Source organism: Ursus maritimus, unplaced genomic scaffold (genome assembly GCF_017311325.1).
Source record: "Ursus maritimus isolate PB19 unplaced genomic scaffold, ASM1731132v1 scaffold_19, whole genome shotgun sequence".
In the NCBI taxonomy this organism is placed as follows: Eukaryota; Metazoa; Chordata; class Mammalia; order Carnivora; family Ursidae; genus Ursus; species Ursus maritimus.
In genome coordinates this window covers 51,877,872-51,892,801 of record NW_024424341.1, presented here as the reverse complement: position 1 = coordinate 51,892,801, position 14,930 = coordinate 51,877,872, and the positions used below count along the sequence as shown (strand labels likewise).

The 14,930-nt window shown below is 52.5% G+C and overlaps 1 protein-coding gene and 1 non-coding gene across 5 annotated transcripts in view; both read right to left on the bottom strand.

Annotated features, from left to right (window-relative positions):
- Positions 1-2,235: 2,235 nt before the first annotated feature.
- Positions 2,236-14,930, bottom strand: part of HNRNPUL1 (heterogeneous nuclear ribonucleoprotein U like 1) — a 34,703-nt gene continuing 22,008 nt past the window's right edge. For all 4 annotated transcript variants that reach the window (XM_040634013.1, XM_008706647.2, XM_040634014.1 and 1 more), the window contains exons 11-15: positions 7,854-8,022; positions 6,983-7,267; positions 5,604-5,893; positions 4,056-4,247; positions 2,236-3,482 (exon numbers count right to left, since the gene is read on the bottom strand). In XM_040634013.1, the coding sequence (XP_040489947.1) occupies positions 3,366-3,482; positions 4,056-4,247; positions 5,604-5,893; positions 6,983-7,267; positions 7,854-8,022 (1,053 nt within the window). In that variant the 3' untranslated portion in view covers positions 2,236-3,365. The remainder of the gene's footprint in view (positions 3,483-4,055; positions 4,248-5,603; positions 5,894-6,982; positions 7,268-7,853; positions 8,023-14,930) is intronic.
- Positions 8,531-8,637, bottom strand: LOC121103568. Its single transcript, XR_005835819.1, has one exon. It is a non-coding gene; the product is annotated as a U6 spliceosomal RNA (small nuclear RNA).

Below are 14,930 nucleotides of genomic sequence, written 5' to 3'. Positions count from 1 at the left end.
GGGTGCCTCCCTCCCCCCCCCCCCCCCGCCCCCATGGGATCTGCTACGGAATTGCACCAGGAGGGATCTGAACCATCGTCAACCTGTTCCCTGCTGGGACACCAGAACCTGGCATGCTTACTTCTGGAATGGACGGTTGAATGTTGAATGGCCACCGTCCAGAGCCTCTTGAGGGTTTGTGCTTTGGTTTAGTCTCCAATCCATCCCTTTTTCCTTCACCACCTCAAAGAATATCTACTAAGCTTTATTTCTTGCTTGTGATCAAAGCCAACCCCTGGCTAGCATGAGATGGGTGGTGAGCTCAGATAGAACTTCCCACTGTGTTCCAGGACCCTACAAATTTGCAGATGTGGAGGGGGACAACCCTGGTCCTGATCTGCTCTAGGTGTTGGGTAATGACTCATTCAGGTGTATTACCAACAAAGTGGACAGACATATCCCAAGTGACCACCCTGAATGGCCCGGGCTCTGATGGGGCTGTCCACCCCAGCCTAAAGGGTCAGGGAAGGTTTCCTTCTAGGAGGAGGGGACATCCAAGCTGAGACCTGAAAGGTGAGCAGGAACTAAAGAGGAAAGTTTCAGGCAGCAGGAAAGGCGAGGCAAAAACCCAGAGCGCAAAGCAGGCATGGGTATTTTCTGGTTACTGCAAAGACTTCAAGGTGTTCAGGGAATGAAAAAGTTCTAACTTGAAGGCCACCACTGGGCTGCAGAGAATTTGAGAACCTCTTGAATATTTATGCAAAATTCCATGTACACGTGCTTTTTCCAAAGCGGGGTTGATGGCATTTGGTTGAGAGATTTGTGACTCCCCCAGAACCATCGATCTGAAGTTCAAAGGGGGAGCAGCAAAATATGAAGCCAGACAGGTCACCAGGGGTCAGGCACACAGGGCCTCATAAGCTGCACTAAGTAGCTTGAGCTCTTTTATCCTTCGGGTAGCAGGCGGGAGGGGGGAAAGCATGAGGGAAAGGGACTGGAGGCAAGGGAGATCTGTGAGGAAGCTGGTGCAATGATCCTGACACTGTGGACAGGAGCAGAGAAATAACTTCCTATTTGCATTGCCAGGATCAGGGACCTAGAGGCCCATTTGCCACAGAGAGGTGGGAACTAAGTTTAAGACAGATTACTCAGAGAGGCCAGCAGAGGGTGCTGTTGCCCAACACGTGGACCAGCAAGGAAGGGGACTTTCCAGAGACCTGAGGCCCTTCCCCTCCTGCTCTCCCTGAACAGGCAGACAGGGGCACTCTAGGGTCCCTTTTAGCCCAGCCAGCCACCAATTTTGGCTCCATCTCACATTCAGATGCCTCATCCCTGACCTCAAACTAGCCAGCCTTCCTCCTTTTGGAGCCTGTGTCCCATTTATAAGGCTCTGAGGTACTTCCTACAAGGAAAGGGATGGGGCTCAACTGGCACTCCTATGGCCCAGCATTGTCCCTCACAAGGGGCCAGGAACACCACATATCCAGAGGGAATAAAATGACTCCAGTTGCTGGGAAAGAATACTAGGCTATATGGAGACAGCAAACATGAAGTCTTCTATCCTGGCTACTTAAAAAATTATTCCCTTCTCCAGGAGCACCTTCCCTTACCACACTCCCCACCCTCAGGCTTTCATAGCTGACCACTTGGTGCTATCACCATCTGATGAAAAGTCTGTATTATCTCTGGACTGGTAGACCTGTGAGAGGAGGGCTCAGGGCTGCCCTGACCACACTGTATCCCCAGCACTGCCCGGAAAGAGTGAGGCCCAGAGCAAGTACCTAACACACAGTGGCTGGATAAAGAAGTTCCTGGAATCCCCGCTAGCCTGGATCCAGGAGTGCAGGTAGGACCAGTCCTAAGTCCAGCACCCAGGCCAGGACCAGGGTGGATGAGCAGTCACACCCAATGATGAATGTGACACTCTAGCCCTGGTCTGCATCCCGTTGGCCCTACCTCGCCCTCTGCTGAGGGACCTGCATGTCTTCTAGTCACAAATTCCTGGAGAGATTTGGGGCTGAGTGGACCAGAAAGAGCAGGGACCAGAGAACCACTTTAAAATGAACTAGTGGATTTTAAATGGAGAGCCCCAGGTTTAAGGGGGGCATCCCCAGCTCCCAAAACAGGGCCAGGCACATGAAACTTTCAGTAAGTGTTTAACGGATGAGTAAATAATGTCCCCTGCGAAAAGGTCCCATCCCAATTAAAGGCCAACTGCAGTAACACTTCAGGGTTTCAACCCTGCTTCCTTCCTGCTAGGAGGTGCCATGTCATTTATTGAAAGAAAACAAAACAAAGCAAACACATTTCTTAATAAGTGCAGTTTGTTAAAATCCTGTTAAAACATATGGGTCAAGGGGGAGTAAAAATAATCAGAGGATCATTGTAGGAAAAACCTTTAGGTCTGGCACCTGGGAGACCTCTGGAGAGGAGGCGGTGGGGGAAATTTCATGTTCTGAAGGGAAGGAGCCCCCACCCCCAACCTCCCCTTCTTCCCTCTTGCCCGCTTAATCCCACCAGAAACTACCAAGACGCCCGGAATAAAAGGTTTCAAGTTCAATAGTCACACTCTCTCCAAATACAAAAAGCAGTTACAATTCAACTCAACACAGAAGCTTGTGTGCAAGGTTATGGGAAACTGAGACATCGTATAAAAAGTTAGGTTAAAGATGATTCTGTGGTTTTGTTTTGTGTGTGTTTTGTTTTGAGGGCGTGGCTCTTCCTCAGTCACCTGAACTCAGCAAAGAAATGGTTATCCTGATGAAATATCAACAGCCACAGTAAAAAGAGAAATTCTAAATATTAAAAAAAAAAAAGCATAATTACCAAAAAATATCTGTCACTGCTTCCTCCCTCCGCATTTTGCTTTTTAAACTTGTGGGGTTTTGTGTGTGTGTGTGTTTTTTTTTAAGTTTTTGATTTTTTTTTTTTTTTTTAAATCCTGAAAAGTAGACAGTAAAACAGCTCCTGGAAGAATGTACAACCAACTGCATGAGGGTCTGGGAAGCTGAGGGGCTGGAGCAGGGCTGGGAGAGGTGGGCAGAGGGGGCCCTCCCTCAGCCACTGTAGCCTCAATGTATGACCAAGGGGAGGGGGGACGTCTTTAGTCAAAAAGGAGGCAGAGAGGAGGAAGAAGAGGAGGAGGGGGAGGAAGAAGGTAAGGGGACAAACAGAAAATAAAAGGTCATTGTTGCCTGTTTGAATCCAGAGAAAAATGCCCGGCCCTGTGTTGGGGAAGAAGCCCCTCAGAGGGGAGGCAGTGGGCTGAAAGGAGGCAGCCCTGGGATGACCTGTCCCCCAGCACCACAGGACCCAGTGTGGGTAGACGAGGGGGCCGAGGTGGGCGCTGGTGGAGGAAGCCGGCAGGGGCCTCCGGAGCACACTGGCTACTGTGTGCTTGTGCCTCCCTGTGTGTTCCCGGAGTAGCTCCCGTAGTCGTAGTTCCCGTAGTATGGTGGCCACTGGCCCTGGTTCTGATAGTACTGGTTCCACTGCTGGGCATACTGGAGAGAGAAACCAAGAGCACCATGTTTTCCTTACCCACACCCACATTTGGCTCCCGTCTTGACCCCACTCTCACCCAGGGCAGAGATTGAGTGCACCGACAATAGCCAACACATGGGTCCCCTGACAGCGAAATCAAGGTCCCTTGGGAGGACAAGTGACTGACCCAATGCCACGTGGGTGGGGAGTCAGGGACTGAAGCCCAGACCTCTTGGCTTGCCAACCTAATGTCCTTTCAGGTATAGGTAGACACCATATTCAAAACACTTAACAGATATGATGGCCAAGGGGAACGGACACTGGCCATGGTGCTGAAGCAGGATCTGGAGGCCCTGCTATGCCATTTGGTGGCTTCACCGGGAAGAAGAGGTTTGGATACCAGTTACTTAGCAGCCAGTGCAGAAGTGTTCACCAAATGGAATGGCTACATCCGGTGAATGCCAGCCTAAGGCCAGCCCACCTCTGTAGGAATAAACAGGGACTCCGGTCTGGGAATACACAACCATGCGGGTCTCCTGAAGTCTCTTTATGCGTACCTCCCCCCACGCCTCCACCCCGAGTCTGGCACCTACCTGCTGATACTGGTTATAGCTGGGCTGAGGGTAGGTCTGTGCGGTGGGGGGCGGCGGCGGGGTGTAAGGAGCCGGGTTGTAGCCGCCATAGCTCCCATAGTTGTAGGCAGGTGGTGGTGGAGGTGGAGGTGGCGGGGCTGTGTAGCCCTGGCTGTAACCTCCCTGGTTGTAGGGTGGCTGGCTGTAACTCGGCTGGAAAGTGGGGGGAAAAAAACCAGGACGCTGTGAAACAGCTCAGCTGGGATGGAGGAAGGGCCTTTGTAAGCAGCAGGCCACAAAGGAACTTCCCTGGTGGTGGCTGTTTGAGGGCTGAGGAAATGGGTCAGCTCTGTGACATGGTGGGACAGGGAAGGGAACAGGGTTGTGTTCTGGACTCTACTCCCAGCTCTAAGATCCTGGGGGAGCAAGGCACACAGCATCTCCTGAAATTCCACTGCTTTTCTTTCCCCCTGTAAATGAGAATTACAACAGAACTACCCCTTCCGATTGCCTTGCGTATTCAGGCAGCTTGAGTGCACAAGCCACTGGGCACGCCACAAATGGTGGTAGTTGTTTTGGGAAGATTTGCTGAGAACAGTGGTAGGAATTTCCCAAGTGCTTCCCACGTGCAGACCATATCACTAACCCCTCTAATTCCCCCATCAACTCTGTGAGGCACGTTCCACTAGCCTCATTTTACAGAGAAGGAAGTTGAAGCTCAGGGAGGTGAAATGAGTGGACCCAAGTCACACAGTAAAAAGTGGTGGAGCTGGGAATTGACCTCCGGTCTGTCTAGTCCCAGAGCCTTACCCACAAAACTAAAATACCACCCATCCCTCACAACAAACCTCGCAAATGAGTTCTACTAACAACTCTATAGTCTTTTATAAAGAACATGAGGTCCAGAGAGGTGTAACTGTTTGTGCAAAGTTACAGAACCGAGATGTTGTGGGGCTGGGGTTTGAATCCGTGCCTACCCATCCTGTTCTAGGAAACATTCTGGTTAGACCAGGACTGGGAGCCATTCATCTGTCTCTTGGCAGCTGTCCCCAGGTCTGGCATGTGGAAGGCGCTCAGGAAACGGCTGTGGACTGCTCTGGTTAATGGGGCCTGTGCATTCCAGAGCTTGAGCACCGGCTTTTGGAGAACTGGAACTGAGCCAGGAGCTGCTCCAGAGTGAAGCTCTCAGGACACCAGACAAGACCTCCCAAGCTTAGGGCCTGTCTCCATGTGCTGGAGATAAGGGGGTCAGCCTCTGCCAGCATAGGCAAAAGTAACTCCAATCAAGTGCCTTCCTGGGGATTCAGTGGAGGCCAGCGACACCACTGAGAGAAATGCACTTGCTGGAGCAGCCAACACTCCTAGCACACGAGCGTGAAGGGCGGAGAACGGTCGGTTCCCGATTTATCTGGGTCTGGGAGGAATGTCTATGGTCCACTGCAGTCAAAAGCACTGCCAGGAAGAAGGGCAGGATTGGAGGGAAGAGTGGAGAGCCGTGGCCAGAGCATCTGTTGGCCACTGCCCGGATCCACCTCCTCTGGCCTTGCACACGCACGTACATTCTCTCACCTGTGGAGGGCTGTAGCTGCTGACAGTGGGGGTGCTGGTATTGGCGCTTGAGCCGGGGATGTTGCTATTCTTGTTGTAGCTGCTGGCCCCCGGTGGGTTCCGAGCAGGGCTGTAGCTGGGTGGTGGTGGCGGCTGCTGGGGTGGTGGCTGCGGCGGTGGCGGCTGCTGGGGTGGCGGCTGTTGCTGGGGAGCCCGGTTGTAGCTGCCTCGGTTGTTAGAGTTGTTGTTATCCCGGCTGTTGTTACCCCAGCGGTTCTGGTTGTAGCCACCACCTCCGCTGCGGTTGAAGCCTGCGTCGGAAAAGCCAGGGGAGAGGCCCTGTCACTCTGAACTGGTGACCCTCGGGAGCAGGGCTCCACTCTGGGTCTCCCCAGACCCCGGGCATGCCCCCCGTGTGGCCCTGATAACTCAGTCATCACTGTCTGCTGACACGCTTGTCTTGCCCACCGGACTGTGAGCTTGGGACCAGGGCTGTTTGGATTTCTACCGTGTCCCCAGCATCCCGACAGCTGTTGAACAAACCGGAAGAGGGAAACTAAGCACCCAGGCTTGGTCAAATGGGTCAGTCTCTCCTAAGCCCTTGAGCAGCTGTGGCTGGGCCCAGAACCCTTCCCCCTGACAATTCCCACCGGTCTCTGGACCTCAGCCTAGACACTGGTGTCTCGGGAAGCCTTTCCTGAGCCTGCTCCCTCCCAGGCTGGATCAGGTGTCACCCAAGCTCACACTAATGCAAGGCTTTGCCACTCAGCCCAGAAGCCCTCTGGACTGTCACTATAGGCCGATATGTCTGTCTGGGTCATGGCTGTGTCTCCGAACTATTCAGCACAACAATGAAACAGAGTTGGGCGTGCTAGTTAAATCATGATCATACACTTTGCTTCAGAGACAGCAGAACTTAGTGACAGACCACGTGGTCCTAGCTCTGGATTCAGCTGGGCAAATCTTGAGCAAATTAGCCTCTTTCAGCCCACTTCTCTATTTGTTTTTAACACCAAACACCAAAACAGTCCTAACATTTGTCTTGCGCTAGGTCCTGAGGTGGAACCCAAGACTGGCAGTAAACTCAGTCTGGCTGCTGTTCTTTTTTTTTTGGCTGCTCTTCTTAAGGAGCTTATGGTCAGATGGCAGGGAAGAGCTGCAAAAATGACACCAGAGTGACCTGCAAAGGGGCACAGGCTTCAGGAGCAACACCCAAGGGAAGCAGGACAGTGGGAGAGTTCCCCTAAGGGCCCAGAGCTGGACTCACTGTGGTTCTCCACCAGAATTCAGGCCACAGCTGCTGCTAGGGAAATTTCACCTGCTGACTGAGTAAGCAGTCACAAAGCCCAACCCTGCCCCGGGAGCCAAAAGCCGAGAGATCTCTGTTTGAGATGTCTCACCTCCTCGGTAGTTGCCTCCTCCACCGCTGCCGCCCCCTCGGTTCTGGAAGCCTCCTCGGTTCCCCCCTGGTGGGCCTCTGTTGTCATAGCGCTGGAAGCCGCCACCACCCCCGCGGCCCCGGAAGCCACCACCGCCTCGGTTGTCAAAGCGCTTTTCAGGGGGTGGCCCAGCCTTGCGACCTTCCTCGTTGTACTGTCTCACCAACTTGTCTGCTTCTTCCCGCTGCAGCTCAATGAACAGCACCTCGTCCAGGAAGTCCCCGACGTCTGGCAATGTGAAGTTGGCTAGGAAGAAGGCAGGGCCCCAGAGGGAACAGGGAGAGGTCAGGACCTTCCGTGGTCTGATTCCCTACACCCCCAGGACACTGGCCTGCCAGAAAGGAGACTGGAGAAGGGAGGAGTGACAGAGCGAGAAAGGGTCTCAACCTCTCTGATAATTATCAGGAGTAAACAAAGACCTTCCTCTCTCTCTTCTGAACAGGTGGCCTAAGCCCCACCAAATATAAACACTCCCTCCAGCCTTCCCCAGGCAGGTGGAATCAGCATCCTTATTTCTACAGAGGAGCAGGAGGCCAGCTCAGTACCCCACTGGTGGGTGCCAGAGGCAGTGACTGTGCGGGTCTCTTGGTGTCTGCTCCCATACATCCTCTCCCTCATCCTACCCCGGTCTGAAAACCATGCCCCAAGAGACAGCCTGCAGCTCTTCCATTCACAGCTGCAGCAGACAGGGAAGGAAAGAACAGGAGGAAGGAAAAAATGGACGAGATCTAAAAAGGAATAAGCCAGGAGCTGGGAGGAAGGGAGTGTGGAAGGAGCTTTTCTCTGGAGGACCCTGTTGTGGCCGGTCCCCTGGGAACCGCTCATCTCCTACCTTTCATTTCTAGGACTGCGTGATCTGGGACATCCTTCCCTTCCTCGTCGGTTCGCTTTATTGTCCGGTCTTTTAGGTCCTCATCAGTGGGACAAATTACAATGGCTTTGCGCTGGAAGCCTTCAAATGGTCTCATTTTTCGTCTCTGGGCTGACCCATAAACATTTGTCTAGGGGTAGGTAACAGAAGAGGCAAGAGATGGTACATTATGACTTGGGTTTTTCCTCTGTCAAGTATTATGTAGGCCAGAAACTGAGAAAAGCACACTAGTTCTCCTAAGCAGAAAAACTCAGGAGACTGCTCTTTTTGTGCTTTTAAGATTCTTGAGCCCATCCTCCGAAAATGGACTTGGGATAGTGGCTGCTGACAGTCACAGGACAAGGGGTTCCCAGCAGTTGGGCTTTTAACCCTTATTTGTTCTTGGTATGCCACCTTACGTCCTCCCCCCAATTCTAAAAGTAACACAGGCTCATGGTAAAAACTTCAGAGTACAAGGCAGAGTAAGAATTTACAGTAAGAATCCCTTCATCTGCTTACTGCCAGTCCTTCCCAGAGATAACCTGTACTGAATTCATGCATTTCTAAAAAGAACTGTGTAATTTTTTTTCTTTCTTAAAGCATTTACTTTGAGTCATGCTGGGAGAATCTCAGAGGTACACATGGGAAGTGTTTACAGTCAAACTACGGAACGCTTCACGGATCTGGGGGTCATCCTTGCGCAGGGGCTATGCTGATCTTCTCTCTATCGTTCCAATTTTGGTGTACGTGCTGCTGAAGCCAGCACAGATCTGTGTGATTTTTTTTTTTTTAAAGATTTTATTTATTTGACAGAGACAGAGACAGCCAGCGAGAGAGGGAACACAAGCAGGGGGAGTGGGAGAGGAAGAAGCAGGCTCATAGCGGAGGAGCCTGATGTGGGGCTCGATCCCACAATGCCGGGATCACGCCCTGAGCCGAAGGCAGACACTTAACCGCTGTGACACCCAGGCGCCCCAGATCTGTGTGATTTTTAACACAACTGGAAGGGCGCCTGGGTGGCTCAGTCGTTGAACAGCTGTCTTCGGCTCGGGTCATAGTCCCGGGGTTCTGGGACTGAGCCCTGTATCGGGCACCCTGCTCAGCGGGGAGTCTGCTTCTCCTCCTCCCTCTGGCCCTACCCACCATTCTCTCTCAGATAAATAAATAAAATCTTTAAAAAAACAACAAACAAGCAAAAATAAATAAATAAATAAAATAACAGTAGAATCATGCTATGTATTCTCCTGAAGGCTTTTTCACTTAACGTTTCCCTAACATTTTCCCATGCCAGTGTTCTCTTTTAATGGCTACATAATATTTACAGAATGGTTGCCATATTAGCCAGCCCTTTCTGACAGCCGTGTAGACTCTTGTCATCAACACTGTGGTTCTTTTATTTCCTCAGTTCTTCTCTAAAGCATCAGCCCCAACCACGGGCTTTTAACCAGGGAGCTGGGCAAGGGGAGAGCCGGTGCTTTTCCCAACTGCAGTTTTGCTAACGTTCTGCTCCCTTCCTCCAGGTGATGCACAGGTGCGGTGCGTCCTGGGTGGTGCGGGCACCAAGTGGTGCTCTAGAGCACCCCTGACCAAGAGCAGCAGTTGCCAACAACTTCCACTTACAGAGAACCTCCTACATGCCGGGCCCTTTGGAACTGGGGCCCAGACCTGTGGCACGCCAGGGCTCCCCGGGATTTAGCCCATACACCAAAACCACCTGGATGCTACTGGAATTTCCAAACCCGCCCTGGGACCCAGACACCCGTACAGGTATCCACCCTATCCAAACTTAGACACTCAACACAACTAGAGTGATGAAGAATACCTGCCTTTGAACAACTTTTAGAGGCTCTGACAGAGACTCAAGAAGCCACAGCGGGGAACATGTAAAGGGGCATGCACACAAAAAATACTGTATTTTGAAGCAACAGCCTGGCAGGGTGGAAAAGCCCAGGGTCAAGTCCTAGTGTGGCCATTAACTCACTCTGGCCAGTCCGTATAGTTGCTTCATCTGTAAAACAGAGATGAAGAGCCTCCCTGCCAGGGCTGGTGAGGACGGAGTGGAAACAGATGAAAGAGCAACTGTCCCGGCGCGCGAAGTCCATGAGCGGGGGTCCTGAGGCAGCCTCCGGTACGGGAACCGTCCTGACGGAGGCAGGCAGTGTGTGTGTGTGTGTGTGTGGAGGAGTGGCCTGGCACACCCCAGCGCTAATCTGACTTGCTCAGGTCACACCCGAGTGGCCCTGGGTGAACAAGTGCCACTTAGCCTACTTGTCTGTAAAATCAACGTACTGCGTATGTCATAAGTCTCAAGCCCTGAAAAGGGAGAACAGTATGAATGTCAGACAGTCGCTACTAAGACTGCAGGAGTTCGTGTGGGTAAAAGCCCTTGGTTAGCCCAGGGCCTGGCTCACAGCCAACAGTCAACAACCGGGAGCCACTGTTGTTATGGCCGTTACTGGGGAGGGAGGTGTGCCACGGTCAGCCTCACCGTAAAGCAGAGGTGAAGCAATCCACACCTGGGGAAGATCGGGCGACAGCGACTTCCCATCAGAAAGGCATGGACAGGGGCGCCTGGGTGGCTCCATCGGTTAAGCATCAGACTCTTGGTTTTGGCTCAGGTCATAACCTCAGGGTTTTAAGACTGAGCCCCAAGTCAGGCTCTGTGCTCAGCCTGGAGTCCACCTGGGATTCTCTCTCCCCCTCCCCTTGCTCACACTCTAAATAAATAAATAAAATCTTAAAAAAGAAAGAAAAAAAAAAAAAGAAGAAGAAGGCAGGGACAGTGAGACAGGGTAGAGAGAACATAGGCTTTGGGGAAGAAGCTCGCAGCTGAAAGCCCAGCTGTGTCTTCTACTATTTGTGAGACTGTAGACAAGTCACCTAATTAGCCTGCATCTCAAATTTCTTCATCTGAAAGACAGGGATCAGATCACCCTCCTTCTGGCTCTGGTGAGGATATGCAGATGTGAAAATGTCTGGCATGTGGCAGGGAGGGGGCAGGGAAAGTTCCAAGTCAACACACATAGGGTGGATCTGAAAATAGGGCCAACAGGACTGACACTGTCCCAGGAGAAACTTCCCAATGGAATGCACCAAGGAAAGTTGAATTCGAAGAGAAGACAAGTCACAAGAGATCCTCTCCCAAGACACGGAACAGGAAGCTGGGCTGTGAGTCAGCCAGAGGCCAGGGACCCCAGTGCACATCTGCTGGGAGATCTGGGCGGTGGGTGCAGCTGTTCTCTAAACCTATCAGACCCCTGGTCCTAACACACACCAGGCGGGGATGTTCTTCCCTGTTCCCTGGGGAAAATGTCCCACCCTGCAAGGATGGGGAGGAGGACCGTGTATGCCGCAAGCACACATCCCTGCTGTGATCTGGGCCCTGAGGACTGGCCCATGGAGAGGCCTTGGGCCACAGATGGTTAAGAGGCACATCAGGTTACAGAGGAAAAGTCCCTCTCCCCACTGCTCTTCCTGGACTCATTCCTGAAAGCAAAGCAGAAGGTGGCATCTGATCATAGCAAGACAAAATCTGGCCTCCTCCAGCTAAATAATGAGGTTTTCTCCTGGCACAAAAGTCATAGTGACTGTGGCCCTAAACCATTCTGTGGACAACAAATTCCACGGTTCTCGCCCATAAGAAGTGATCCTATTTTGACTGCCTCAAACCCCAAGGACAGGGGTAAATACCTCCCAGGGGTTTTCCAACGGGCAGACATGCCCTGTCAATGTGCTGACAAGGGACAGAGAAGAGAAGCAATGCTGTCAAGAGGGCTAGTTCCTGGGGCGCCTGGGTGGCTCAGCTGTTAAGCCTCTGCCTTCGGCTCAGGTCATAATCCCAGGGTCCTGGGATCGAGCCCCACATCAGGCTCCCTGCTCGGTGGGAAGCCTGCCTCTCCCTCTCACACTCCCCTTGCTTGTGTTCCCTCTCTCGCTATCTCTGTCAAATAAATAAATAAAATCTTAAAAAAAAAAAAAAAAAAAGAGGGCTAGTCCTTGCGTCTTGGCGGGATGGGGGGAGAGGGGACGGAGCAGACTGTGCTCCTAATGAGAGCTGGCCCGTCCCAGGAAGTGGCTAGACTCAGAGGGATAGTTCCTCAGACGCTCTGGAACGGAGGTGCTGAGGACACAATTGGCGAGGGTTTTTAAGACTGCCTCTCCCTCCCCTTATTCCTGGGCTTGGGGAAGGGAAGAAGAGTGTCTGAACCAGGCCAGCAGAAATGCAAATGCTTGGCTTCCTGGAGGAAAGGGAGTTTAGCTGCTGGTGGCTGTTGCTACAGCAAACACAGTGAGGTCAGAGCCCTTAGGCCGGCCCAGCACTGCTCTGGTCACTGGGGGCTGCTGGTGGCTGTTGCTAGGAGACCAGCACAACAGCTAGGTCAGCTTTTCCAGCTGTGTGGGATCCCTCTGCCCAGCTCCTGCTTCTCCCAGTCCCACCCTGAAGATGCTGACTCTAAGAAGGTCTGGGGCTGTCTGTGTTCCCTGGCTATCCCCGGTCCCTAGCAATGTGGGCCAAAGGACAGGAGTTGGGCTTCTCCAAGAAGCTATGTGGGTAGTTCTGGTGGGTGGGGGTCCAGGGGAATGAGGGAGAAATACAGTAGGCTGTTCACAGCCTGAGTTCTGTGAGAGTCCCACTGTCCCCCATGCAGAGCTCAACAGGGTCAGGCTCGCAGGGAGAGAAACCTGGCTGGACCCCAGAGGAGCCCATTTAAAGCCGGGGACAAAAGAGCTCACTCTGGGTGCGGGTGAGGTAAACCCAGTGGAAGGAACCACACATGTAGCAAGAGAACTGGCTGGAGTGCCAGCAACGGAACAGGCTGGGGTTCTGGTGACGGGGAAGGTGGAGAAGAGAAACACCTCCCTCTCCCAACGCCTGCCAACAGGAGGCGGTTTACTCTGGGCCTCTACTCTTAGCCCTAGGTTTCTGTCTCATGTGAAGGCATGGCACTTGTCAACAGGGATGCAAAGCAGGACTTGGAACCACACGTCCTGCCGACTGAGGTGGGGCTGGCTGCGCTGTCACATCCAGCCCTGCTTCTGCTCACTGCCTGGCCTGGCTCTGGGCTGTTAGAGCCCGAAGGGAACTCCTAGCCTGCAGTCTCGACTCTGAGGGTTGTCTGGGGCTCTCACACAAGGCCCTGCAGAGGGCTTCTCAAAGCCTCCAGGACAGCTCCTGCTCCTGCCCCATCTCGAAGCTCCATGGTGGGCCAGGGACAGGCCAGGCAGGAGCTCGTTCCAGAGGCTTTCCACGGGTAAGAAAGGACCCCAAAGAGCACTTGAAGCGATGTGGCCTCCTATCTTTCTGTTCCCCTTTCTCTTCAGCCTTTCACCAGCCAGGCAAAGTAAGCCATGTCCCTCTCTGATGAAAACATGACCATGGTTCCCCACTGCCCTCAGGACAAAGTCTCCAACTCTTTTTACCATCGTCCATGTCCTGGCCAGACACCCCACCTCCAGAAAGCTTTCCTAATTTTCCAATACAGCCCCCACCATTCCTGGCTGCGACTTTCTGGGAAGTCAGCAGAGGCCAGTTCTACCAGTAAACCGACTGCAAACTTTAAATAGGTTCCTTTCCCAGATGAGGCCTCAGCTTCCCCTTTGGTCCATTTTTTTCTTGCCCTGCTCAGATATCCCACAGCTATGACACCCCCATGATCTCAAGAGGACTCAAGTCATCCTGAAACATAGGTCCAGGCCCCTACACACCTGAGAGCTTGTGCTCAATGAGACACATCCTAGGACAGAGGCTGGGATCCTGGCCGAAGGCAGAATACTGGCTTAGACAGCCTCTTTCTCCTTCCCTCTCAAGGATGAGCATTTCTGAGGCCAACCTACATAGGAGAGCCAGGACGGCCAAATGTGGGGAGGTCTGACCACCCAGGACAAATCAGAGGAAAAGGGAGAAGACAGCCCTGAGCTGAGATCCTGGGACTGCAGGAACTTTGCCTGCTGTACTGCTCTGCTATGGGAGTTCTAGCTAGCTCAGGAGACAGCTATGCATCAACTCACCCCTTATCACCGTCCAAGCTGGTGGAGTGGGAGGTGCTGGCATCTGGCCAGGGGTCTACTCTGAATCCTACATCCTACCTCCAGGGTTTTCTGGAACCCATTTTTGGGGCTTAAGCCAAAAACAGGTCAAACCACTGGCTTTAGACCTCTTCCAAGGCCTGAATAACCTACAGCTTCAGGCCCCAAGTCAATCCTCAAATCTGCGGTTAATCCGAGAACCCTCCTCCCCCTCCTTTGGAGGTTAGATTATTTTGCCTCCCTGCTGGCCTGGGTCATCTGGCCTGACCGGCAAGTCCCTCCACCAAGAGGCCAGCAGCCCTGAAGAGCACAGGTGCACCTGGTACAGCCCTGGACCCCGTCCCTGAATAAACGAGCACAGGCAGAGAAGGCCAACAGTAAGTCTTTACAGAGCTCAGCTGTTCTGTGCCGGCTGAGATGCTGGGGGTCTGACTTCCAGGGAAAGCCCACTTTGAAATGCTGAACACATGTTAAGACCATCTACCCTAGGACTATAATCCTCCACTGGGCCACATATTTGAAATGGGCTTCACAGATGATTTATCCAGCAAACTGGGGGTGGGGGGTGGGGGTGGGAGGCAGGGAATACTTCTTGGTATCCAAACAAGGAATCCTCTGAGTGTTAAAAGACCACTGTTCTCTACTTTTCAGGACCCAGAGTCCCACTGAGGCCAAGCTGGACCACAATTTCAAAATGCCCTGGCAAGAAGAATGGGGAAAAGTGAGGCTTGTTTAAAAAAACAAAGTCTTTGGGATACCTGGCTGGCTAAGTTGGCAGAGTACGTGACTGCTAATGACAGGGTTATAAATTAAGGCCCACATTGGGTATAGGGGTTAATAATAAAATTTTTATTTTTTTAAAGATTTTATTTATTTATTGGAGAGAGTGAGCGAGTGTGCACGAGCAGGAGGGGCAGAGGGAGAAGCAGGATCCCAGCCCAGCAGGGAGTCCGATGTGGGACTCGATCCCAGAACCCTGGAATCATGACCTGAGCTGAAGGAAGATGCTTAATTGACTGAGCCACCCAGGCA